This window comes from Fundulus heteroclitus, chromosome 1, assembly GCF_011125445.2.
Source record: "Fundulus heteroclitus isolate FHET01 chromosome 1, MU-UCD_Fhet_4.1, whole genome shotgun sequence".
NCBI classification, from domain to species: Eukaryota; Metazoa; Chordata; class Actinopteri; order Cyprinodontiformes; family Fundulidae; genus Fundulus; species Fundulus heteroclitus.
Window position 1 is genome coordinate 25,347,623 of NC_046361.1, and position 25,760 is coordinate 25,373,382.

At 41.8% G+C, this 25,760-nt stretch overlaps 2 protein-coding genes across 7 annotated transcripts; one reads left to right on the forward strand and one right to left on the reverse strand.

The window, feature by feature from the left end:
* The first annotated feature begins 108 nt into the window (after nt 1-108).
* Nucleotides 109-17,604, forward strand: LOC105926088 (glutamine-rich protein 1). Of its 3 annotated transcripts, XR_002428149.2 has the most exons (13): nt 109-330; nt 947-1,237; nt 3,243-3,341; nt 3,438-3,578; nt 5,320-6,096; nt 6,183-6,360; nt 6,467-6,621; nt 6,899-7,013; nt 7,183-7,291; nt 10,022-10,170; nt 10,595-11,012; nt 14,545-14,635; nt 16,553-16,575. XR_002428149.2 is itself a non-coding variant. In XM_012862277.3 (12 exons), exons 2-12 carry the CDS (start codon nt 983-985, stop codon nt 16,737-16,739), a joined length of 2,256 nt encoding a protein of 751 aa, XP_012717731.2. In that variant the 5' UTR covers nt 111-330; nt 947-982; the 3' UTR covers nt 16,740-17,604. The 3 variants fall into 3 exon arrangements, 2 of the variants coding, with proteins under 2 accessions (XP_012717731.2, XP_021171948.2); XM_012862277.3 differs by lacking the exon at nt 10,595-11,012 and having other exon boundaries at nt 111-330; nt 16,553-17,604; XM_021316273.2 differs by lacking the exons at nt 109-330; nt 10,595-11,012 and having other exon boundaries at nt 1,122-1,237; nt 5,320-5,485; nt 5,637-6,096; nt 16,553-17,604.
* Nucleotides 17,310-25,119, reverse strand: LOC105926090 (receptor-type tyrosine-protein phosphatase beta). 4 transcript variants are annotated; one of them, XM_021316274.2, is made up of 11 exons: nt 24,873-25,119; nt 24,549-24,653; nt 24,019-24,118; nt 23,838-23,931; nt 23,654-23,730; nt 23,410-23,544; nt 21,468-21,590; nt 21,218-21,375; nt 20,977-21,112; nt 18,604-18,665; nt 17,310-18,510 (listed from the first exon to the last, which is right to left on the reverse strand). In XM_021316274.2, the coding sequence occupies exons 2-11, from the start codon at nt 24,551-24,553 to the stop codon at nt 18,285-18,287; spliced, it is 1,116 nt and encodes a 371-aa protein (XP_021171949.2). In that variant the 5' UTR covers nt 24,554-24,653; nt 24,873-25,119; the 3' UTR covers nt 17,310-18,284. The 4 variants fall into 4 exon arrangements, with proteins under 4 accessions (XP_021171949.2, XP_035994689.1, XP_035994694.1 ...); XM_036138796.1 differs by lacking the exon at nt 24,873-25,119 and adding an exon at nt 24,740-24,845 and having other exon boundaries at nt 23,838-23,928; XM_036138801.1 differs by lacking the exon at nt 24,873-25,119 and adding an exon at nt 24,740-24,845 and having other exon boundaries at nt 17,310-18,507.
* Between the last annotated feature and the right edge of the window lie 641 nt (nt 25,120-25,760).

Here is a 25,760-nt window from a genome sequence, read left to right on the forward strand (position 1 = left end):
ATCCTGCCTGCTGTTCTGCGTTTGTGAGGCGCCTTTAACAGACTACAAGGCAAACGACGTTTCTCGCGATGTTACCAGTTGGAAATACCGCGATAACACCTCGGAGTTACAAATCGGTACCCGATTGGTTTGAGGACGCTGTTGTAAGATGGCGCCCAGCGGAATATGAGAGTAGTGAAAAAAAAAAAGAAAAGAAAAGAAATTGAACAGCAAGCGGAAAAAAAAGCGAAGCATTAAGTAGCTGCTGAAAACACGAATAGCATTTGGTTTCCTTGCGTGTTGGAAGAGGAGCGTTGTGAACGACTTGAACCTGAACTTGTAAACACAGAGGTAGGGAGGATTCATGCTAATGTTAGCCTGTTAGCTTTAGGGAATGATAAAAAATAGTCTGTACAGCGCAACCGACAGAGGAGGCTTAGAAGGGTTGTTTTTATTTTTTACATAGTCATAATTTGCTGCCAGGTAACAACGCTGTCATCGTAAGAGTTGTTGGCTTCAACGTTTATTTCCAACAACGCGCTGATTAGCTTTATTTTTGTTGCAAACAACACGCGGCTAGTTAGCCGTTCACCTGGCTAACCTAGCGTGTTTTGTAGTCAGCAGCTTGGTGACCGGCCCGTTTAGACCGTAAACAGCAAACAGCACAATAAATGTAGCCTTAAGCGTGCCCGCGTCGTCATCATCACCCAGCTGCTACCAACTAAGGCCGCTGCATCAGATTTGGAAAGTGACCGCGCTTTTGTCCCAGCTCGTCTACACTCAGCCGGAATTAACCCTTTCCTATTACAGCCTCTCTCCGTTGCCACCGGTTATTTGCCTCCCTGTCAGACTAAGGCCAGCGCTCAATATGGGATTTTTAGTTTGTATTGGTTTTTAATTAAAACTCTGGAGTATACTTTATGTTCTTATGGACGTATTTCTATATATTTATTTATTTTTACTATAGGTTTCTACCTCGCCTAAGTGATCACAGTGTGCAGCGATGAACAATTCCATGGATGGCACCAGCTCCTATGAGGAGCTAGTGAGACAGAAAGCTCGGAGCATCCCTCAACATCGCATGAAGGAGTTCCTGGAGTCCTTGGCCAGCAAAGGTCCGGATGCTCTGCAAGAGTTCAGCCAGCAAAGTGGAGACACTACAACCACCACTACGACCATGGTTTACCAACAAGATGCCAATTGCATCTATACAGACAGTACAGAAGTGGCCGGGTCGCTGTTGGAGCTGGCATGCCCGGTAAATTACCTAGGCAGCTTTTTTTTTTGTATGTATTGCTTGCAAGTAAAAGAAAAAAAGAAGCGTATAGGAATAAACTGAAAGCAAAATGATTATGCATCAATCAGGTATGTTTATTGCAATATCAGTGCGCATTGGTGGAAATGATATTTCACCGTAACTTTGGTGACTCTGACTTCATTGTGCGTTCACAATGAGTGAATTGCTGGCTTGCTTGGTGAAATCTCATGGCAATAAACATACCTGATCCAGATAACGGCACCCGAGAGGCAAAGGATTGTTGGAAGCATTGTAATGCGTTGCAAAGAGGAAAATGGGAATGTGCGGATTCATCGCTGTTTATGTTTCTTAATGTTATAAGTGTTGTTGTAATCTTGATTTACCATAATTGGGCCGCCCTAATAACATTCTAAACAATGAAATTTGAAGCCTTTTTGAAAGAAAAGAACAAAAGTATGATATTCAATTTTGGGTTACCTACAGTTGGGGTTATCTTTTGAAAGCTCTTAGATTTTAAGAAGCAAATCCATAATTCCATGGTCAAAACAAGCCTTTTACAGTTTTGTCAACTAACTGACCAGAGCCCGGTTTCTTTAACACTTTGAGAATGCCTTTTATCGTCGTTCTTTTAGACTGCTGTAATTCTTTTGTATAAGACCATCATCTGCAGCTGCTGTGAGTGCTGCTCCATAACGTCTTACAGGAACTAGATAATGGGGTCATGTAGCTACAGTGTTGGCCTCAACCCCCTGGTTTCCTGTCTGTTATAGGGTTGATTTTCAGATCGTTTGGTGTCTTGAAGTTCTTGCTTCGTCCCATGTTAGGGCTTTTTAGTAAGTCCAGTAAAGCAGAGTTACAGCTCAAACCAGATGCTTTTAACTGACTGGTAGATTCAGGTGATTGTGCCTTTGCAGTTGTTTTTCTAATTCTGTGGTACAGCTTTTCTTGCTTTCCAGGCGTAGAAACTTTAGAGGCAAATACTCTCTTTTACTCCACGTCTTTCAACTCATGTGGAGCTTCACATTACCTTTCAATTTTATTTATACCATTTATGTGTGAGTTTTATCTCTATAATTGAATTCTAACATGTTCTCAAATCATTTTAAACCTATATTATTTATTTATTCTTGTTGGCTTCTTACTTTGGAGTATTATTTTATTGATTTTTGTTATGTTTAATTATTGCTGTGCAGCAATTTGGTGCAACCTTGTGCTTTAAAAGGTGATTTTAAATACAGTTGACACAGACATGAGCCCCGATGTACTTCATAAAGGCACAAAGAGGTCCAGAAAAAATTATCATGAAAGAAGGTCTTGGTTTAGAACAGAAATCTATTGAGCTAAATCTTTCAGTTTTTATGTTGCTGCATGTGTTCAGACTGGAAGACGTTTAGCCCATAGTAATATGGATTGGCTGGCAGTTACTTACTGAAAGCTATTCCAAAAAAAGGTAAAAAACAAAGCAACTGGACTTGTTTTCCGTAGTTGAAGACGTTTCGCTTCCTCTCCCGGAAGCTTTCTCAATTCAAAAAAATTGAATTGAGAAAGCTTCCGGGAGAGGAAGCGTAACGTCTTCAACTACGGAAAACAAGTCCAGTTGCTTTGTTTTTTACCTTTTTTTGGAATGACCATGACCTGGATGACTGAGAATCTTCACCAGCATACTGAAAGCTACGCCCATCATTTTCCCTTATATTCTAAGAAAGAAAATGAAAGGGAGTTTAGAAAATGTAATATTTGTTTAGCTTAGGGGTTTGGGATTCAGGTCTTGAGGGATAGTCTGTCATTGAGGACCCCAGCATCAAATGGCTGAATAACTTTCTGCAGCGTGCAGTCGGGTTTCACAGTTCTGCAGGTGACCGTAATATTTCCTGCAGGTCTGAGATCCTTAGATTTGCTGAACTCTGATTTCTTATGTTAAATAAAACCATATAGCCTCAGCTGCTGCAATGATTTTGTTTTAGAGTGTTTCTTTTAAAAATAAAAATGGTGCCCTCTGCTGCAGGTTCAGGTGCAGGTCCAACAACAGCAGCAGCAACAGATACAGGAGTCTACATCTCAGCAGCACTCTGTGCAACAGAATGCAGAACAACAGATTGTGCAGGTCTGGATCTCAGATTTTGTGAAGTATAACATTGTGTCGTCTTCCCCCGTGTCATACGTTTCCACGTAATCGTCTCCTGCTTTTACTGGTGCTCAGGTGCAGATTCAAGGCCAGCAGCAGGGCCAGCTGCTTGGTCAGGTTCTCCAGGTTCCTGCCGGCTCCCATCAGCAGCTGCAGGGCATAACCACAGCACAGCTGATTCAACCTGGGGACCTGACAGAGGAACAGCAGCAACAGGTACGTACATACACTGCTGGTGCTGGAATGAAGCATGTGACTTTAAGAATTGGACTTGAACAGTATTTTATTAAAGCTCTGCTGTTTGTTTATGCAAAAAGATCAAATTCCAGTGTTTTGAATAATTCAGTCTAGATTTGACTTATATGCCTTCTGTACTTTTTAAGTTGGACCCTGTCTAGAAAGGCTCTACTGTCAAAAACAGTACAGATATTTCTCTTTTTCTGTGTTTTCTTTAGTTGATAATAGGTTAAACCAATCATGAATGGTCAGTTAATGAATCGCTGTTGCTGAAAATGGCAAACCTTTGAGTTGTCTTCACCTACTCAGTAACATTACCTTAAGCGTTTGAACCTTTCCCCTGAGATCCACTCAACACGAAAGCGCCGCGGGGTGGAAGGGCGCCACGCTTTCTGCCAGGCACCCTTTCCACGGACGGACTTGGATCACGCTAGGATTGCATCTTCGCGTGATAGTAGTGTACTTGTAGGCTTTAAATAAAATTAAAATCGTCGTTCATGGAGTCGAGTGATGTTTCACGGTAAAATGCGATCTACACGTGCAGCCATTTACTTGTAAACTCGACCGGATCCACTTCGCTTTCGATCAACTGACTTCCTGCGCGAACCATCAGCTCTGCTCTAGATTGACGTGGTCAAAATTCATGGATCCTGTTTAGCTGTCATTGCAGTGTTGTTGTCTTTTTTTGAGTAAAAACGTAAAAAGATGTTTGTTTTTTTCGATTTGGCTGCTTAGTGGTGGAATTGGGTCTTGTTGAGGTACCAAAGGTTTCTATCTAAATGAGCCTCTTCCCATTAAGTGGATATGCAATATGCATTTATTGGTTAATGTATAGTGCAGGGGTGTCAAACATACGGCCCGCCGAACAATTTAATCCGGCCCTGTGGCTAAATGCATTATCATTATAAAAAACATGTACTTCGTTTAATTGAAAATATGCAGTTCCTATATTGTCCACGAGGGGCGCTGTGTTTTAATTATCAGATTAAGCTTCAGGTGTGGAAAAATTTAAATCATTTCTTAATTTTTATCTGTTTGATGTAATTTGTCATGAAGGACAGTGTTTTTAGGTTCCAAAAAATGTGAATAAATGTTTTTCAACATTGTATAATCACTGTGATCAGTTCTTATGCATAATGCACAAGTAAATGTTTAACTGAGTAAAAGTGTTGTTGAAATTGCACATACTTTTCTTAAAAATGCTGATATTATTCATAATTTGTGTAAAAGTGAAATTCATTTAATATAAAAATCAACAAGAAGTCCACTTTTATTAGTTCTATTTAATCTTGCAATGAGTTTACTCATGTGGCCCTCTTGAGATCAGATTAGGCTGTATGCGGCCCCTCAACCAAAATGAGTTTGACACCCCTGGTATAGCGTGTGTTTGGATTGATTTTTCTTGACGGAGGTGCAACTGCCCCTGGTATCGGCGGTGCAAGGGTTATATGGCTCAAGGAGGGTTTTTGCCCGTGTGAGAATCAGAATCAGATATACTTTAATAATCCCAGAGGGAAATTGCTGTTTCAGTACAACCGCCATAACAACAGAGTTTACCTGTCAGGAAAATATCAGGTTTCTGGTCGGCGATCTTGTAAGATCAAGATGAAAATGGGCAGATTCTGACCAACCCTGGATTTCTTGATAGCCATTTTTGTAAAACAGCACTGTACTTGAATGGTACTCTTCATTATTTCTTTTGCCCCCCGTTGTGTTTCAGCTGCAAGCCCAGCTGGTGGCAGCAGTGGCGGGCGGACAGCAGATCCAGATCCAGACTGTCGGGGCCCTCTCACCCACCCAGCAGCAGGACGGTACAGACAGAAGGGTGATGGGAACCACAGTTGCCACGTCCCAAGCAGCAGGGGTCCTGCAGCCAGCCAAAAAGCGTAAGGTGGACATGCCCATTACTGTGTCATATGCCCTGCCTGGTCAGCAGGTAGCCACGGTCTTGGCTATCCCCCAGGGTCAGGGCCAGCAGCAAAGTTATGTGTCCCTGCGGCCCGACCTGTTAACTGTAGACAGTTCCCACCTTTACAGTGCTACTGGTACTATCACCAGTCCCACAGGTGAGACCTGGACCATTCCCGTGTACTCTGCTCCCGCTGGATCCGGAGGCCGTGAGCAGGTCACACATATTGCCATCCCCCAGGAGGCTTATGGGACAGTGCAGGTGGCAGGGACAAACACTACGACAATGACCACAATGCCAACGCAGGTCACCGTTGAGAGTGACAAGCTGAAAAGCCCGTCTAGCCAAAGTCAGACCGTGCAGGCGGTGTCCAGCATAACGAGCTCCGCGGGCATGGGCAACCAGGAAGAAGTGGTGCACACGCTGGCCGCCAACACGCTTTTCCCCGCCCAGCTGATGAACGGCAACATCCACATTCCCGTGGCCGTACAGAGCTACTCCAACGCCACGCAGTCCATTATCTGGGACCCGCAGCAGCAGGTGCTGCACACACAGGGGCTGCCGGGGCAGGATGGACAGCAGCTGCAGGTAACGGCGTAGTTCCCGCCCGTGGTGGACCTCTGTCGTGCGTTTCATATCAGCTAAGCGGATGTTTATCTTTTTTTTTTGCGCAGGGTCAGACTGTGGTGGCAGAGGTAGACGGCCAAGGCCAGCAGCAAGTCCAAGTGCAGGAGCTGCTGCTGCCCATCACGCTGAAGCCAGAGGAGGGGCTGGACGTGTGGCGCCTCTGGGCTCAGGGCAAAAACGCAGAGCTGGACAAATCTGATCAGAACAAACTTGCTCCGATCGGACGTAAGCCAATTAGCAGGCGTTAATAAATGTTAAAGAAAACAAACAATTGGTAAATTTCCCTTTTTTCTTTTTCGTATAACCGCTTCTCTGATCTCTGGTGTTTCAGGACGGCAGGCACTTCGTTTCCAAGAGGACTTGGTGTCGTGCGCGGTTGCTGAGCTCTGCATGGGCCTGTCCTTGATGACCACCGAGGCTCGGGGGCTAGAAGGAGAATCATATGAGGGGGATGTACTTTATTATATATTTCTCTGTATACAAAAAGTAAGTTGCTGTCCCATCCCACCACACACACACACACACACCACAAACGAGCATCTCTCAGTTGATTAGTAACATGGTTTTCAGTAGTTTACAGTTTAAAAAATAATGTTCTTCAGAAATGTTAAAGCTCAGCTTGGCTGCCTTTCATAATAAGAACTAAACAACCGTTTCCAGAGTGGATTTTAATGTTTGTTTTGCTCAGCATCACTGCAGCCGATGGACCAGATGCAAACGGTGCCACTGACGAGCAGCTTCTCTCTCTTTATCCCCCCCGCAGTATCTGTTTGATAACGGTCGAGTCGACGACATTTTCTCAGATCAGTACTACACTCGGTTCGTGCAAAGTCTTCATCAAATCTTGGACCCTTGGAGGCCGTCTGTTCATCCGTTAGGTACAACCAGATGTAGAGTTTTTTTTGTTTTTGTTCAGTTTTAAAAGTTTTTTGTGCATTTGCTCTCTTTTTATTCTTTATATTCCTGCAAACATTAATGAGGACTTGCAGCTGGATGCCTAACAGTTTTATGAACCTCCCAACTGTTTGTTCTCTGCTCTTACCCCAGGATATGTTATTCCCAGTCACGTAACAGAGGAGATGCTGTGGGAGTGTAAACAGCTGGGAGCTCATTCTCCATCAACATTGCTCACAACTCTCATGTTCTTCAACACAAAGTGAGTTTCAAAGCCTTCCTGTACCTTCTTTATTTCTGCAGACATTCTTTTGGTGCTCTCTTGATGTAAGTCACGCCTGTCCGGCCGTCAGCATCAATCTACTGTATGTCTTTAACGGTAAAAGAAAGCCGGGGGTGTTCTTTACGTCTGAAACTATCTGTTTTTGCTTGTATCTCTTGTGCGATGAATTGGCTGAGCTGAGATGAAGCAAGTCAAGTTTATTGTAAACAATATGTTTAAGCTAAGGGGCTGAGGCCCCTGGGATTTGTTAATATGACCACGTGGAGCAGAACACACTGATTCCACTTGCAGAGGAGCATAACATTTCCTCCCAGTCATGTTCTTGTAGAGCATCAGCCTCTACCAGCTTGATTTGGATCACCTTGACATGTAGTTTTCCAGATACTGGGCAGGAGGCCTTAAAGAAGTGACAACTAGGGGTGGGTACCAAAATGGCCCCGAGCCACGTCAGACGGTCCTCGCTGACCAATAATCTTGAGCCTTGTCGGTCCCCATAACGGTATTTTTAAGATTGCATACATTTTTTTCAGGGAAACACCAACACAAACAACGTTGTTTTGCCCATCTTTTCCCTAAGAAACACGCCGAGGGCACCGGTGGGAGGGGCTAATGTTCTGCTCTCACATGTCAGCAACTTTTCAGACTGCTCTAGTGACTATTTTATTCAAAAGCGACAAGCAATCGATCCAATTTTTATTTTTTTATTTATTTTTCCCCCTGTCTTGTTTGAGACTTTGGCAAAGTAGTAAAATCACCGATCGTTCTGAGTTTACCGTCTCCCCAGCAAACCTAGAGTGCAGCTGGGAGCCCCTTAAATAAAAAAAAATGTGATTTATTCACCTCATCCACTGTGGGTGCTTCTGCTGTCTTTTGGTTAAAACTGATAACATAAAAACATGTATAAATTTAGTTTGGAATCAGGGAAAATATTATTTAATACATGGAATTATTTGATTTTTTTTTTTTTTTGTCAAGCATATTGTTTTTAATAATTTTCTGTCTTGTCAGTGTTGATATTCTTCTCTCCTACAGCATACTTTTTATTCAAGATATAATGTTTAAGCCTTTTGTTTATATATTCAGTTATTTATGTTTTATGGTCCATTTCTATAAAAAATATTTAGTTTTTGCTTTTATTTTGTTAGCTTTTGTTCCAAATGTTTTTTTTTTAAATTCTTTCGTTTATTTAAAAAATAAGTATTGATAATGGTACCGATAAAATTCCAGATCTATAAGGAGTATTGTTTAGAGTAGCAGTATCGATAAATCCTTAACGATTGGGGAGTTTGTGATTGCCCAATACAACGGATTGCATTTTAGTGAAAAGAAATACCTTATGGTTTTGTTCTTTTTGTGTTTGTTTTGCAAACACAACTCTGAGCAGTGTTCCCTGAGTTGCTATTTGCTTTTGGGGAATGTCTCTACCAGCTGTCTGAAGACAGAAATTTCTGTCAATGCAAAATAACTCAAGAATCATCGGATTGGATGGAGGGCATCTGTGAGCAGCAGTTTTCATACATTTCAACAAATTCTCAATTAGATTTAGCTCTGGACTAACTAAGGCATATGCTCTGACTATATGTTTATTGTCGCCCCGCTGGAATATGCACCTCTACCCCAGTACCAAGTCTTTAGCAGTCTCTCTGGGATGTATTTAGGGCCATTCAACTTTCCAAGAACTTCTTTCCTTTTTTACAATAGGAGATTGAACAGTGCTGCCTGACCTAAACCTCTCTTTAACATCTTCACATCTTTTTCCCGGAGCTGTCAACTGTGTTCCTTGGTCTTCATGATGCTGTTTGTCCTTTAATGTTCTCTATGGGTGTATTCACATCAGGAAAGTCCTTTGACCTTGTACATTTTACAATAGAACTATAACTTGTAACATAGTTATGCGTGTGATGACCGTTGGACAGAGATGACTAGGGTGAGACGTGGTGCAGACTGAGAAATGGAAGAAAACTATGGAATATATATTACTTGACGTAATGTTTCTGATTTTGTAGTGCCGTTGGCGAATGCTTGCTGCAAGGAGACGATGGGTTCCATGTTCTCTAACTAACAATAGTAATGTTAGCAACACTAAGGACTATTTTTTTTTGACAGATGCCCTGCAACAGTGGCTAATTAAGTCCAAAAAGGCATGTTTCCTTTTGTTGTGTCAGATTGAGGCCAGTTTGTATTCACACCAGAAGCGAATCGCACCAGAGTCCTTTTGGAAGCGGACCGAGACCTACTGTTAGTGAGTCTCGGTTCAGTTGTTTTATCTGGACCAGGGTTTGCTTGAATCTATTCACACCTGCACAAACGGGTCGGACCGAGGGGGGGGGAGGGGGGCTTGGCGCGAACTTTAGTCTGTTTAAAGCAGACCAAACGTGGCAGGTGAGAATACACCCTAAGGAACCTCCGATGTCTCCGCAGAACAGCTGCATTTAAACTGAGATGAAACTACACACAGGTGTACCTTCTTTACTGAGTAGACGACTTCTGATAATTGATGGCACTGGATTGTATTTAGGCTCGTGTAATATGTCCTCCTATATGTAATGTTTTTTTTTTTTTTTTCCGCTAACACCAGTAAAAACTATGCTATACTCCAGATCCCTCTCCCTCCATGTACTTTTTGTCGTTCTTTCTAAATCACTGTTGTCACCAAAGAACTGTAAACTGAATACCTGCCTCATAAGTTGATGGTTTGCTGTTTTCCAGGTATTTCCATCTAAAAACTGTGGAGCAACATCTAAAACTGGCCTTCTCGAAGGTTTTGAGACACACCAGGAAGAGTCCCAACAATCCCAAAGACAAGAGCACCAGCATACGGTACCTAAAGTCAGCAGAGAGGTTCATAGGACAGAAAGGTAAGCGCATTTTTTTAATTACATGATATGGTTCAGTTCTGCTTTATACTTCTCTAATTTATTTGAAACTGCAGACGATACCATCTCGGTGTCGGTGGGATCGACTTCATCACTGTAAAGCTGCAGTGATGGTACCTCATCTCCCTCTTATAGTTGTTTTATAACATAATGTTGCATTGATTTAAACAGCACTTTTCTAAAGTGGCTTACGATTGATTGTAGCGTAGTTGAAGTGGGTTTTCATCTGGATTAATTTGTGACAGACTTCAAAGTGTTGTTATAGTGCTGCAGAACTCTGGTTGGTGGAGAAATAAATCAAAGTTCTGCACTTTGCTCATGTAGGAATTACACTTTCCCCAGTTTTCAATCCTTTCTGTTCATTTTAAAATCTAAAATACTAAAGTTGTCTATGAATTTATGGCAGGTATTTCTGAAGTAGGCAGGCTTCAAATATGGACTGTGGGAAGAAAACAAACAAAAAAGAAAGGCCATAAAGAAGGAGCAAGAGAACAACACAAGCAAAGAATGAAGACAAGAGACAAGGAAAGAAGACATTTAGGAATGATTGGAGATGGTATTCAAGGAAGGAAGGAAAGAAGAATAGCAAGGAAGGAATGAAACTTGGGAGGAAGGAAGGGAGACATGATAAAAGGAAGCAAAGATGAAGGAAGGATACAAGAAGGAGGGGAGGTGATGTAGAGCACATGGAAAAAGGGAGAAATGAAAGGAAGGAGGGTAGGGTATAAGGAAAGAAGGAAGCAAGATCATAATGGAAGGAAGGACACAAGGAGAGGAGGAAGTTAAGAAGGAATGGCAGAATCAAGGAAGGAAAAACAAGAAAGGTAGGGAGAAGGAATGACACAAGAATAGTTTAAATGTGTTACCCTGCTCAGCGGTAAACGCAGATAAACATAAAAAATGTTAAGGTGCAATTTTCACTGATGGTAGGCCTGTCAAAAAGATATAAAACATGCAATATTTATAAAAATGAGAGGTGCCACACAAAGTATTTCTCTTTATTCGACAGTAAATAGGACCAAAACCATCCAGTGACTTTCACTGAAAAGCTGACTTAAGCAAACCTGTTTATTAAACTTGGCTACATAAAACAAGATTGAGCCATATCCTGCTGTTGTTGCTGAAAAGACACAAAAATTAGCAAGACAAAAATTATAAACCCAAAAAACATAGGACTTAAACGTATTTTATTAACCAGGCAACCTGTAAGCAGGGTCCGAAATTAACACTCGCCAGTCGCCAAATGCGAGTAAATTTCCCGTTTGGCGAGTGAATTTCAGAGGGCTAGCTGCCACATGGCGAGTAAATGTTTGTACCAAATAAAATAAAAATAACATAAAAATAACGAAACCCATACGATCCGTTCACAGCTCTGTCCATACAGAACTCAGTCTAGACCCGCCTTCTGCGGTGCTGGTTCAGCTTCTTTCACATTCAGAACCAGTCATGGCTGAACGCTGGATCAGAAAACAGATCTGCTAACCAGATACAGTCTAAAACGCCAATTAGTCTGTTTATAAGTTTCGTTCTTATTTATTCAGATTTTTTTTTTAACTACCCGCGCTGCGGCTCTGTGCTTCACCGCTCTTACTGCGCCTCCCCCCCTCTTGGAGCCAAGTGCTTTTATCAGCGGCCAGCATTCAAAACATGAATCGCTACGTTTAATGTCCTTCCACTCGTACGAAAATGTCCCAGTTAAAGTCAGAGTCAGTAACTGTTTTTTCATGCTCTTTTGTTTTTAACGACACAGAACCAGCGGTGCTTCGGTAGGCGTGGTGCGTTGCGCTTGAATTCAGGTGCGCAAAATTACGTTACATGTAACCTGTAACATCGGGGGCGCAGCGCACGAGGGTAAAATCCAGCAGCGAGATCAGCGTAAAGACGCAGCGTGAACCCTGAGTGCTTTAAGTGTTGCAGCTGAGGGGAAAATTTTGAACCATACACAGGGGCGGTTCTGAACAGGGGCCAACAGGGGCCTATGCCCATGTAGAACTGTTCCTGGCCCCTGTTATGGCCCCTGTACTAAAAACATGATGTTACATTTCTTAGGATGATAAAATGCTGACAAAGATAACGTGACTGACTGGTCATTTGGATCAGTTGTATTTTTTTTGTTTATGTTTTTACCCAATAATAAAATAACAAAATAATTAAAAAAATATAAAAAAAAATAACAATTAAAATTAAGCTGTTTCACGTTAAGCTCCCGCTGTATTGAGAAAAGATCAGGGGTCTGCAACCTGCAGTTCCAGAGCCACAATTGGCTCTTTGGCTTACTTAATATTTTAAACAATGAAATGTTGACCTGTTCCCCCCCCCCCCCCCCCCCCCCCCCCATTCTTTTGTTCTGTGCCCCTGTGAAAAAACACTGGCCCCACCCTGACCCACCCTGCTAAATTTGGTCTAGAACCCCCACTGACCGTACAGGCTTGATGAAACTCTGCCTCATTCACAAATAAGACCAACATGGAAAGAATAATGATAATCTGTAGTGTTTTTTAATCGCCTGGATGTGAATCTGACAATTCATATTGTGTCTTTTATAATCAACTACAATATTTTCTTTTTTTTAAGTCAGGAAACAAAGGTTTCTCTTCCAGGGTCCAGTCAGCCACGCCCCCAACCACACACCCCATAATTAACATAATCTCACTCTTAATTTTTATAAAAGTTGAGGTCTGGTCAGGATTAATATTTTGGCCGGTAAAAAATATGCCTGGCCGGTGGATTTTTACATCTACCGGCCAACTTGGCCGGTGAATAACAAAGTTAATTTCGGACACTGCCTGTAAGGCCCTCTTTGTGTTTTGGGTCTACGGTGATTTACAGACTCCTTTTCTACAGAAATCAGACTCTGCTGCTTCTTTCATTAAAACATCAATGTTTCCCATAAATAGACCCTACTTTGGTGGCCCGCCCCAGTGGCCCCCCTACATGGGGGGGGGGGGTGCCTCGCCCTGAGTCCATCCCTGAAAACAGGTGGCTGCTTTATACTTGGTAAACACATTTTTGTTGTTAGATGGACCCCATGAATGGATCAGAAACAGATCCTAAATGTAATGAAAATTAAATCACGGTAAAAATATTCTAAACCCTGGCAGATCTGGATTTAAAGAGCTTTTCATTCAGTGAAGAAGTAGAAAGGAAGAAAGGCAGGTGGTCTTCAAAATACCATGTATAAAGATACATGATAGAGACACAAATACATTAACAGATCAGCTGGAAGACGGTCCGCTGCAGGAGAGCCTTCCATCACCATCTGCAGCAACTCGTTAAAAGAACCCTGCTTGATATGAGTTACACCAGCATTTAATTTCCTTTTGGCACTAATAAAGTATTTTTAAACTAAATTTAAAAAGAGATAGAAAGATGGATAAATAGGAGAGAGGATCGGTTAAGGGAGACAGAAGACGGCTGCTTGTGTAAAGCTATAAATGGAAAGCCAAGTGGAAAGAAAAATCTTTGTAACCCCCCCAAACAATTTCTAGAGGAAACAATGTGTCCAATTAAATTGAGACCCACCCAGCCGGAAGAAACACCACACAGCAAAGAGTCAGATCTGGCAACACAGTGTAGTGCTGGGTCCATTTAATTAACTGAAAAGTCAAGCATAAGCTTTAACAGACGCTCTGATTAACATAAGCACTGATGTCAAGCTTAACACTGAATGAAGTAAACGTTCATACTAGGAGGCGTAACTACAGCAGCTAGGCTGTGTTGCCCTTCTGTCCGCAAGTTTCTTTCATTTGGCTGCTCGATTCTGCTCCTCGTGCTCCCTAGCTGCCTTAGCTAACTCTCCTCCTAGCATGAATGTTTACTCCAGTGCTAACGTTCCCAACAGAAAGTAACAGGCTGCTTCCTGCTCGCTCTCGTTTGCTCAGTTGTCACTTCATGTGTTTGTTTGGAAATAAATCAGAATATTACCGCACTAGCAACGGTGACCACAGTCATCTCCAAGTAGGGTACGAATGTAGTGAGTGAATATATATAAACTGCTTTTTTGCACCTTTTTAACAAAATACATTCTAACACATTGGAGTCTGGAAATGCAACTATTTTCCCACATACTCTCTTTTTCCAAACCTGGAAAATACAATAACCCATACTAGTCTAGCCTGTGCAGGACCTCTGTGTCCGTGTTCATGTAACCAAATGAAACCAAAGGATATGTTAATTATTTGTATTGTGCATATTGTGTCAGATATTAATTTTTTTTTGTTTTTTTATAATTGTCTCATTAGCTTGGTTGATGTAGTACTACAAAAGTGTCACTTTTAAAACCCATAAGCTATCGTTCCCTATTTAAGGTAAACCCCGCTCCTAAGGATGACTGACTGTTTTCTACTTTTTGTTCAGTGACGGATGACATGTACTCTGAACAACTGGAGGACCCAGAGAACCCGCTGCGCTGCCCTATCAAGCTCTATGATTTCTACCTCTTCAAATGGTAAATACAAAACAGCTTATTATGATAAACAAGACTCAGTTTATGTTGGAGGAGCTGCTATCGCTAAATAAAACGGCAAGTTGTAAATGAGAGGGTGACATGTGGCACTCTGCTCTGAATAGTTAATATATAAACAGGAAAATTGCTGCTGATAATCAGAAGAGAAACCCCATCAACGTTGAATTATTCTTCTACAGAGTTTCTCTCAAAAACACAAATAACCTAGCTTTCTTTAATGTTTCAGATTAAAGCTGTTGGACCTTAAAAAGCCTGAACTGTGTTTAGTCAGGGTTTCTGCAAAGTCAGAAAAAAGTGTAACATTTAATAATCTGTTATAAATCTTAAAAAGTCTTTAAATACAGCCAGATGTTCACAAAAACAATCAAATTATATATAGTTATGTCTTAAATTTGCATGTTCCATTAGGGATGCAGCCATATGAAAATTTGGGCCGAGTTTTGCTTTTTAAGCCAAAGAATCAATATTTACCGATATTGCATACATTTCCAACAGACATTTAAAGGAGTCATAACCTGGTATTTTACATATACTATCCTTCTGCAAATGTCTTTTTAAACTCATGTTTAGTCATTTTTAGGAGAAAATTTTTTAAATATCGCTCATTCTGACCCTTTTTCGCACCACTTTTTATTTGTAAGCGCGGGAATTTGACTTGCATGCGCGCACGTTCATGCGCCATGGTTTGTTTACCATCGTTTCTCAGTGTCTGCGGCGGCGCTACCACGAGTGTCTGTGTCTCTCTAAATCTCGCTTGGTAGAGAGCCGCGCTCTGGTGGGTTTTTCTGGCTTGTACAAAGAGGCCACACAAAAACACAGTCAGGTTCACACTGCTGATTTTCTGGTAGGTGTTAACTGAGGCCCAATACTCAAGTTTTAACACGAAAAGGTCCAAATTCCAGGTTAGGACTCCTTTAAATTGCTTCACTGCTACAGTTAAAACACCATCACTGTCACACGGCCAAACAGAAACCACATGGCCGACCCCCCCCCTCCCCATACACCCAAGCAGCTACAAGATGGGGAAAAACTTTACATATTAATATCAGCCCAGTATTACTTATGGGACTAATACTGAGACATTAACAATGATAAAGTTGAATAGAATGGAAATACTTTTATTGTCCCCCAATGGGGAAATTCAGGTGTGACAGTAGCAAAAACACATAGACAAGATCCGCCAGACCTAAACGCTAGATTGAATAAAAAGCTAATTCAAAGTTAAGTTGTAAAGCAGGAAGAGAAAGCACTTATCAGAAAGGGGGAAATATTGCACATGTAATAATGGATAATGTAGCATATTCCGGTAAAAATGCAATTTTCAAGTTAAAATAGAAGAAAAACAGCCGCCGACATACAGAACAATGTAAGAAAACTGCAATATGCATGGTTGTACAAGCACTTCCAGAGGAAAAAATGTAAAATAAATAAGCTGTAAAGTTATTTTTCATCATTGAATGAAAACATTTGATTCAGGTTCACTTAAATAAAATAATAAAGTACTGTTTTGTTTGTGGAACCTCGGCTCCGTAGGGGTATAGCAATGAGCGCGACGCATCTAAAAGTTGCAGTACAGTAACTGGAGACTTCTATCTGGTCAAACTACCTGGTTCTGACATGTAGCTCATTATTGCTTCTCTGTCTTGAGAGATTAATTTATATAACCGGTGTTGGGCTATATAGGGAACACCACATAACCTCATTTATAAAACTATCTCTAATCGCTGATAGATTAGTATGAAATCGAGCCTTCCCTCCTCACCTCTTCTTGCTCCTACCAGAAGCTGCTGTACTTCTCCTCTAAGCATACGTAGGCAGATTGAAATCTGTTGACATTTTAAATAAATCCGTGGAGCCAGAGACTATCCTCACTCTACGCTGCCTTCTGTGTTTCCTCAGCCCCCAGAGCGCTAAAGGTCGCAACGACACCTACTACCTGACCCCTGAGCCGGTGGTGGCTCCGAACAGCCCCATTTGGTACTCGACGCAACCCATCCCCCGGGAGCACCTGGAGCAGATGCTCGCCCGCATCCTCGTCGTCCGTGAAATCCAGGAAGCCCTTAACATGTCGGAGAGCGTGCACTAGTTGGACCTGTACAGAAGGAAAAACAGAAGGGACCCCTCCTGTTTTCATCACCCAGCCTTTGATAGCTCATTATGAGTAGTTTGCTCTTCTCACCTCCCGCCCCATTGTTTTGGGGCGGCATGTATCTGTTTATACTGTGTGCCGGCCTAGCTTGGACACAAACTGTACATAAACTCAAAATCAACAGAGGACGGTGCGTCTCAACGAGGCAGTTGCCTTTTTTTTTTTTTTGTTTGTTTTGGCCAAAGGATATAGTCTATTTTTATTTTTTATTTTTTTATTTTTTTTTTGTGGACCTAAACTTTAATTTAAAAGTTATTTTTAACAGTTTGTTCACCTCACCGATGGAGTCTGGTACAAACGTTAATTTTCGTACCTGTTTTAATCTGTAATATATTGTCACCATTGTTGGCCTACACTATGCTGCTTTTCCTTTTTTTATTTGTTTTGTCTGCTTTGGTCGCTGTCTCACAGTAAATACCTCTGTGGTGTCAGAACTGTATTAGGAAGATGAAGCTAGGTATAAAAAAAAAAAAAAGAGTACTTTTAAGTTATGTAATTTTTCTTTTCTGATTAGTACTTTTGTTTGGGTCCAGCTAACAGCTCATTTGGAGAAGCTGAGCTTTTGAGATTACCTGCTTAAGGGCGCCCTCTGCTGGAGCTCGTCGGTATTGGACCACGTTAGGACATGAATCCTCTCCATGGATTTGATTGCAACATGCTGGCACTTTCCGCAGGTGGAAGGCGTGGCACAGGGACGGCCCTGGACGCTGACCTCTGCTGGATTCTTTCTCTCTCGAGGACATCAACACAAAAGACTAAAGAGGGATCAAATGTATCATGTCGACTGCCCCTCCATGAAAGATTGAAGACTTTAAAAAAAATGTGGGTTAGCCCTCTATGTTCTGTAATAGTTTCTTCCTGAACTGTAATGGGTTTCAGTCAATTTAATGAGAATGGCAGTGCCTGTGGGGTTTTTCAAACATGACCTTTTTTTTGTACAGCCACTACACTGTGTGTCCGTCTTTCTGTTGTTAGCTTTGCACATGTAACCCGATTCGAAGACTTGATTGTGCAGCATGGAAGAAATGCACCAGGAAACCCCAAAGAGATAAAGTACCTATCAACAGTGCTCTATCACCAAAGGAGGTTAAAAAAGAAGAGCTTCCTAGTTGTCATTACCAGGAATCTTTGCTCATCATAAAGGGTTTTTGTCAGTGACCTGAAAAGAATTGTTCCGCCTCCTTTTTTTTTTTTTACCGTGTAAAGGTGGCACCCTCCTTTTCTCATGAATCTGAAGCGATTAGCAGAATAACAGGTTTAACCTGATGCATTATTCCCCTTGTTCTTCCTCCTGGTTACAGTACAAACTGCTGCGTCTGCTAAAAAAAAAGCATTTATCGGCGTGTTGTCAGGGCAGTTCTGTGCCTCCGGGGCCTCTTCGTAATGTACACAACCGCGCTGCATCTGCAGTCATTGCCTACACCCTTTAGAAGTTCAGTATAAGGCAGCATAAAGCAAATTTCCTTTTTACATCCAGTGTCTTCAGAGCATGTCTTCAGGCATTTGTGGGGCCTTATTAGTCTGCGATAAGGAAGGTATTAACCTCCTCAGTAGGTTCCCAGGTTTAAAAAGCTGCAGCATGGCGTTCTGGGGTTGGTCCGCTGGAGGTTTCTGTTGAGAGCTGTGTCGTCTCCTCCTCCCCGAGCTCTCAGGTCGATCCCTCTTGTGTTGGTTCGAATTCAGTCCGGGGCCCTGCTTCTGCTGGCTGCTACGAAAAGAGGAGACGCCCCGTTCAGCTCTCATGAGTTGCAGTAATGCATGCCCGTCTGCGCTCAGCGGGAGCTCGTTTCCTCGTCCTTACCTTGCCGAGGCTTCTGCGCCGAGCCAGTGTAGCAGACAGTGATGAATTAATATGTACTGCTCCTGAGTGCACACAAAGGAATGAGCAGTGTTACAGAATGGCTTGTTTTGGATTACGAAGCATGAGCCGGTGAAGACAGCTGGTCTAAAACAAGCGAGAGGACATTAAAGCGTTTGTTTTAATACTCAGGTTTAACTTTACACAAAATGATATAGTTCATGCGATTATGTTAATTTTCACCATTTATGGCTTGCAGCTAAAGAAAAATTGCGTTTTCCAGAAAACATGAGTCGTACATAAGAACAATAAAGGATTTTAGAATAAAAAGGATTTCTAATACATAAAGGTTGGACTACTTAAAAAATAAAGTACTGTACGATATATTTGCATAATACGTTTTGGATGACTTATTACATTAATGTACCAGATCATGGACTTGAAAGGTCATTCAAGCCTACACCCTGGTGCTTTTAACAGCAACCTTTAGCTCATCTGCAGTGTTGGATCTAGTGTTTCTTGTCTTCCTTTCGATTATACTTTAGAAAGTCTCAATTTGGGAGAGGTAGGTGAACTGACCACTCAAAAACAGCTATGCCATGGTCTTTAAAGCAGGTATTGGTACTGTAGGCAGTGTGGGTGTGTGGCTAGTACTGCTGGAAAGTCAGCGTCTCCATAAAGCTTGTTAGCAGAGAGAATCATGAAGTCCGCCCCACATTTCCTGCTAGATGGCTGCACTCTTTGGTCTTGATAGAATACAGTGGACCAAAACCAGCAGAGGACACGGCACTCAAATTGTCCCTGACTGTGGAAACGTCTGTGGATTCTGTCCCACTCCATCTTCCCTGCAGTCCAATGTTTTTTGTTCTTAGCCCCAGCGAGACTGCCCTGTCACCGTGTTTGTTTTAAGAAATGCAGAACAGATATGGTGCAGGGGTAGCACACGCAACCCATGGTTAGAGGCTGCTGTCCTTGACGCGGCCATCCTGGCATCGAGTCCCGGCCCGTGGGCCTTTACCAGATGTCTTCTCTCTCTTTCTAAATCTGTTTCCTGTTAGTTAATGTTCAAATAAAAGGCCCGAGTGCCAAAACAAAAAAAAGAAGTTCAAAGCAATGTGACTCTTCCCCCAAAGTCTCTAATGGGCTTTGCTTCACACTGTTCCAAGGCTGCAGTTATCCCTGTTGCTTGTGCATCTTTTTTCTACTATTACACTTTTTATTATTCATTCTACTTAACTTTCTATTAACATGCTTGCACACAAAATTATGATCAGCCAACTTCTTTCGCGTGATCCTAAAGGCCATGATCTAACATTTTTCAAATGAAACCCATTTTCATTTTGTCTTATGTGATTTTTGGTAAAACTGAGTTTTGGGTTTTTCATTAGCTATAACCCACTCTCCTCAAAACTGGAAGCAATTTAACTGGTTTCCATTTTGAATGCAGACACAACCTATCTGTGTATTATACTCTGAACATAAAGCTCTGTATTTTTGTATCATTCATCCAGATATATATATATATATATATTTTTTATATTTTTGTAGACTTGTTTAGTGGATAGAGTAGTGTCATTGCAAAGTTGTGGTTTTGAGTCCAGCCCCTTCCTGTCACATGTCGATGGACCACTGGGCAAAGCAGTAAACCCGAAGTGTCTTACCGATCTGCGTAATGATGTACGAACACGTGCAAATTGCAAAACCCAGCATTTCAGCACCACAACTCATACAAACTGTTAAACATTATGGTGGCGGTTTGATGATTTGGGCTCTTTTTTGCACAATGAATATTCTACATTCAGATGTGAAGATATGTGTCTGAAACTTAAAGCTGGTCCCAAACTGAGACTTCAACCATCACAGCAAGCACATCTTCAGCAGAATAACTACAAAAAGTAATAATAAATGTGTTGCAAAGGCCCAGTCAAAGCCTGTTCTGGCTGATACTTTATGTTTGCTAATCAGCTCCTGCTAAGATGATTTTTCAGATTGAAAGTTTGATCCTGAAATGTAAAGAAGCAGTTTAAAAGTATATCTAGTTCTGCTGGATGTTTGTCATTGTTTGAAGACAGAGTTTCCTCTTCACTGTCGCCTCATGCTTGCTCAGAACCAGTCAACTTGATGGAATTGCCTGGGCTTTGTCAGAAAACTTTTAAACGGTGACTTGAATTTGACTATACTTTATCATAATTAAGATTTAACTCAAATGCTTGCAATTGATTTGAATCTGAATGTATGACTGGATGAGTTTGGACCCGGCTGGATTCTGTTCAGCTGCGTCTGAATTAGACCCGTTTGTCCCTTTAAGTGTCTCGAGAGGACATGAGAGGTCATTGTTTTTGCATTTGAGCAAATCACAAGTCGGTGTTGACCTACAAGAGTCTGGACCGTCCACATTCGATGCAGCCGCAGGTCCTTCACAGCAGCTTTGATGTCAGGCGGGATCCCTCTCACGCTGAGCTGCATCAGCCACACCACGGTCACAAACGTCCCCGACCGACCAACGCCTGCACTGAATCACAGGAGTCGGGCAACAAAACTGTTAGAAGGAACCCTTAACCCTTTTTTTTTTTTTTTTTTTTACTGGAGTAGAGGATGTTAAATTCAGAGCTTGCACCTGCAGTGCACCACCGCTGGCCCCAAGCGGGGAAGAGCCTCCAAATGCTGCCGCACGTGCTCGGCGAACGCACACAGGGAAACTGGGTTTGGGACCCCCTGGTCCGGCCAGGACGGGTAGTAGTAGTGCGTGATTATTCTGTCGTTCGGGAAGTCCCTCTGAAAAGCAGACACTTTATCTGTTCAGCTTACAAGGTAAAGATAAGTCAGTACAAAGTTTAAAGGGAGAAAAAAGGGCAGGTCTCTCTCACCTGACGCAGGTTAATGGTCGTAATAAAATAATCTGGACCCTGTTTCCGAGTCACTGTTGTCACTTGGAAGAGTCCGTGATAAACTGTCCCTTCTTCCACAGACCAGTACTTATCACACATGATCTATACACAAAAAAAAAGAGACACACTCAATTATGCAGTACGATTTTGATAAAAAACATAAATGGCACCCCATTTTTAATGTCATGATTTTTATATATCAGAACAAAATATGAATTATTGTGTTTAAGATGATTTCCTTCTAAACTAAACTACAAAAACCTAAATTATACACTGTGATAACATATTAAATAAAGATCAAGTCAGAACGACTCCGCATCAGCCACGTACTAATGGTAAAGTGCACCATATTAACTGATCATCCTCTGTGTGAAAACCTTGATTAAAAACATAGTTTTTGTCACTTTATGAAGTATACAGGTGTGTTTATACAATGGCAAGAAGGAAAGACATTGGTAATCACCTCAGAGAAGCAATTGTTGCTGCCAACAAATCTGAAAAGATTTCTAAAACGCTCTCGAACGATTTGAAGTTCACCCTTCTACAGTGAAAAATATTATTTCTAAGCGCAAAACGGGAATGAACATCCCGGCAAATTCAGCCCAAAATCATGTCGCCCATGTTTTTAGACAAAAATAGCGACAAGAAAAAAAAAAAAAAAGACAGGGACCTCCATGTTAAACTTCTCCAGTTAACAAATTGTATGTTAAAATAATAAAAGTAAAATTGTAAAAAGAGTTAAAAAGTACGGCTTGATTGGAATAGTAGCCCAGCGAAGGCCCACATTGTGCCTAAATCAATCATGTGACTTCTGGAACAATGTCCTTCAGGCAGATCAAACCACTGTAAAGATGTCTGGCCCCATTTCAGAACGGTATGTTTGGCGAAAACTAAACACAGCATATCCGTACCGCCACCATCTGTGGCGCATGAGGGTGCAGGGATGATGATCTGGTCTTGTTTTGTAGCCGCAGGACATCGGCACCCTGCAGTCATTGAGTTGATCATGATCTCCTCTCTGTAACAAATTTGTTCAAATCTCAACGACTACTTGGGATGATTGTCTTGTTTTATGTCTCAGTTTGGGAAAAGCTCAACGACAACGGCAGATCTACACCAGAATAACTGGAATAAAAAAGGCCTCGAGCCAAGAAAGAGAGAGACTCGAAAGGTTAATTATAAAACACCAGTTTCAAGTTACTGGTGCTGAAGGTTGTGCCACAAGCTACTGACTCATGGGGCACTGTTCGTTTTTAACACACAGCTTCTAAATTTTTGATTGGTGTTTTCCTTCATGGATAATGACAGCTTGGAAACTTTAGCATGCTTCCGGGTTCACTTGAAGCAAGCTTTAAATAATTTGAGAACCTGAGCAAACACCAGATCAGTTTCATCTTGTTCTGAAATGTGACATTTTAGAAGGTGAAAAGGGTGTACTTTCTTTTTATCATTATCAAAACTGAATGTATAAAAAAACATAAAGAAATGACGTGAGTTATTGGTTGTTGTTGTTTTTTACATGGTCCAGAGGCTTTCTCTGTCGTAACCCTATGGTTGCATGATTTGCAACATAATTCCGATAATGGTGCAACATGTTAACTTGCAACCCGTGTGCTGACTGGGTGGATTAAGTTAGGGCAGAGCCAGACAACAGGAAAACACAAGCAAGTGTTTCTGCTGCTGAAAGGACCTAACCAGACCCTCCTTGCTGGTCCTGATGTGTAACAGCTCTCCCTGATAGAGATTTTCTGTTTCAGCTTCTGCTAAAATAGCTAAAGCCATGTCATCCTTCTAATCTAATCAAATCTGTCATTTTCCCATTTTAATTTGTTATTCGGGCAAAGCCAGTTACCATGTCCCATGAAGTTAAATAAAAAAAAAAGAATGGATTAAAGAAGGAAGCATCTTAAGAGCATCTCACCGTGCTCTTTTGTCTCAGAGCGGTCACCATGACGATTACCCGGACGTTTTGCTCCCACACCATCCTCCAGAAGTCTGCCACGGTGTTGGGAAGAGGACCCTGGGTGCAGATAAAGTCTCTTTCTGACCCTCCGCCCTAAATGCAGACAAACAGAGGAAACAAAAGTGAGGATGGGTCCTCAGGGAAGATGAATGGGTGAAAAAAATGTTACCAACCAAAACAGAGAATGTGTGGGAGCTCTTACAGGAACAAAACTAGCATTGATGTAATCAGAATTCGGGTTCTGGTTTTGAACTGACAGCCTCACCCGACAGTGATCATCTGCAATTAGATGGAGCAAAAAAAAAAAAAAAAGAAACATTCTCAAACGTTTCCAGACATGTTCAGCTCATCGTAATCGGAGGTACCGTGAGAAGCCGTTCACTCACATGGCAAAATGTAAGGGTATCTGTTTTTTTGTTTGTTGGCCACCAAGGCCCCCGCTCTGCTCGGGAGGTCTTTCCCAACATCATTCAGCTCCTGCTGAGAGTCAGTGGCACAACATTTCATAAACACTTTACAAACCACAACTTTAATGTGCGTGTTTTTTTTAATCTGGGCAGTAGTTACCCTAAACTCTTGTTTAAAGCCTCGGTTGTTACTGGCAGCCAGTTTGCTGCAGTGGAAATTCATCTCCTGCAGAATCTGGGATCTTGAGAAAGTCTCCATCCTTCAAAAACAGATTTCATAACAATAAATTGTATCATATTACTAATAAGTCTGGTAATACAATCCTATATACATTAAGGACCAACAAATACATTTATATCTAATATTGCTGTAACAACGATCTTCTTTCGCCTAAAAATGACTAACCAGATGAGATGTTTTCTAATTACAATAAACACGGGTGCTTTATTTTGTTTCTTTGAGTCATAAAAGCTGCTTAAACTCCTTACCACCGCCTCACAAACACCAAATTTGTGGCTAAACATTAGCACTAAGATTTTTTTTGTTTTAATTAGTAAACATAGAAATAAATGCTATACACAAAAAAAACTAGATAGATTTCTAGGTTATACTGATTTTAATTTAAAAAAAGAATGCTAACATTTCGACAATACGATTTTAGATACTAATGACTTTGTTGTCAAGCTTACCCCATGTTTATACCTGAAGACAGTCCTGTCCTTTAAGAACAAACTCAGCGGCGAGAGTTTAAAGCTGTGGACATGTCGTCAGTGCTGCTGATCATGTGAAAAACCCTGAAACGTGAAATTAAGACAGTAAAAACTCTAAAACTCACGCGTCAACCCATTTTGGATTGTCTTTCAGGTAAAGGATCATTTACCAACTAATCAGAAGTGTACTCTAGATCATGAAAGATTTTCTTTCTCTGTGTTAGAATGAGCAGTCCAAGGCAAACCTCTCTCCTAGCAGCCTCATTGTGACAGAAAGCCTTTTGCGGGGAGGAGCCTACTCACCTGACAAGAATTAAAACCTGTTCCATCAAGTTCTCAGCAGCTCGAGTGTGGTGTGTCTGCTTCAGGTCTGCGTCAGCCAACAGGCCTCAAATCAACCACAGAGGCGGTCCGCGGGGCTGGGAGCGCGATCCGAGCATGCCGCTCTTCCCAGGCTGTCTTAAAGTTGCCAGGTACTGTCCGGGGCTGTCCCCAGTCACAACAAAGTGACAACATGGGGTGGGGGCGGTGGGCGGAGAGAAGCTCACAAAACATCAGGAGGAGGGACAGATATTTGTGAAGGCCTCGGCTATTACCTGCACCCTCGTAGAGCGGGCCCTTTTTTTTATTACAGAACATTCTTGTCAAATCCAGGAAATCTCAATTCAGTTCAATTCTATTTTGTTTATATAACACCAATGCACAACACACCATCTCAAGGCACTTTACAAAGCCAGTTCTACCAAATCAGAGACAGATTGGTCAAACGTTTTCTATGTAAGGGAACCGTGCAGATGGCAGCGAGTCATTGACAGGCAGCATTCACTCCTCCTGGATGAGCGCGTAGCCCCAGTGGACAGCCGCTTACATCGGGCCGTTGACATCGGAGCAATCCCTCATTCCAAGCATGCATGTGGCGACAGTGGAGAGCAAAACTCCTCTTTAACAGGAAGAATCCTCCAGCAGAACCAGGCTCAGCGAGAACGGCCGACTGGGGGTTTCAGAAGACAGAGCAGAGATAGAAAAAGGACACAGAAGCACTGATCCAGAAATACTTTCTATGCTAGAGAGGCTAACGGTAGTTGAGCTCCACAGGTGGCTGTGTCTAGGAAAAGATAACACAGGTAAGCAAATAAGCTCTGAGGCATTTATTAGGTCCTAGAAAGTAAAAGAGAGTGCTGTCTAGGAGCA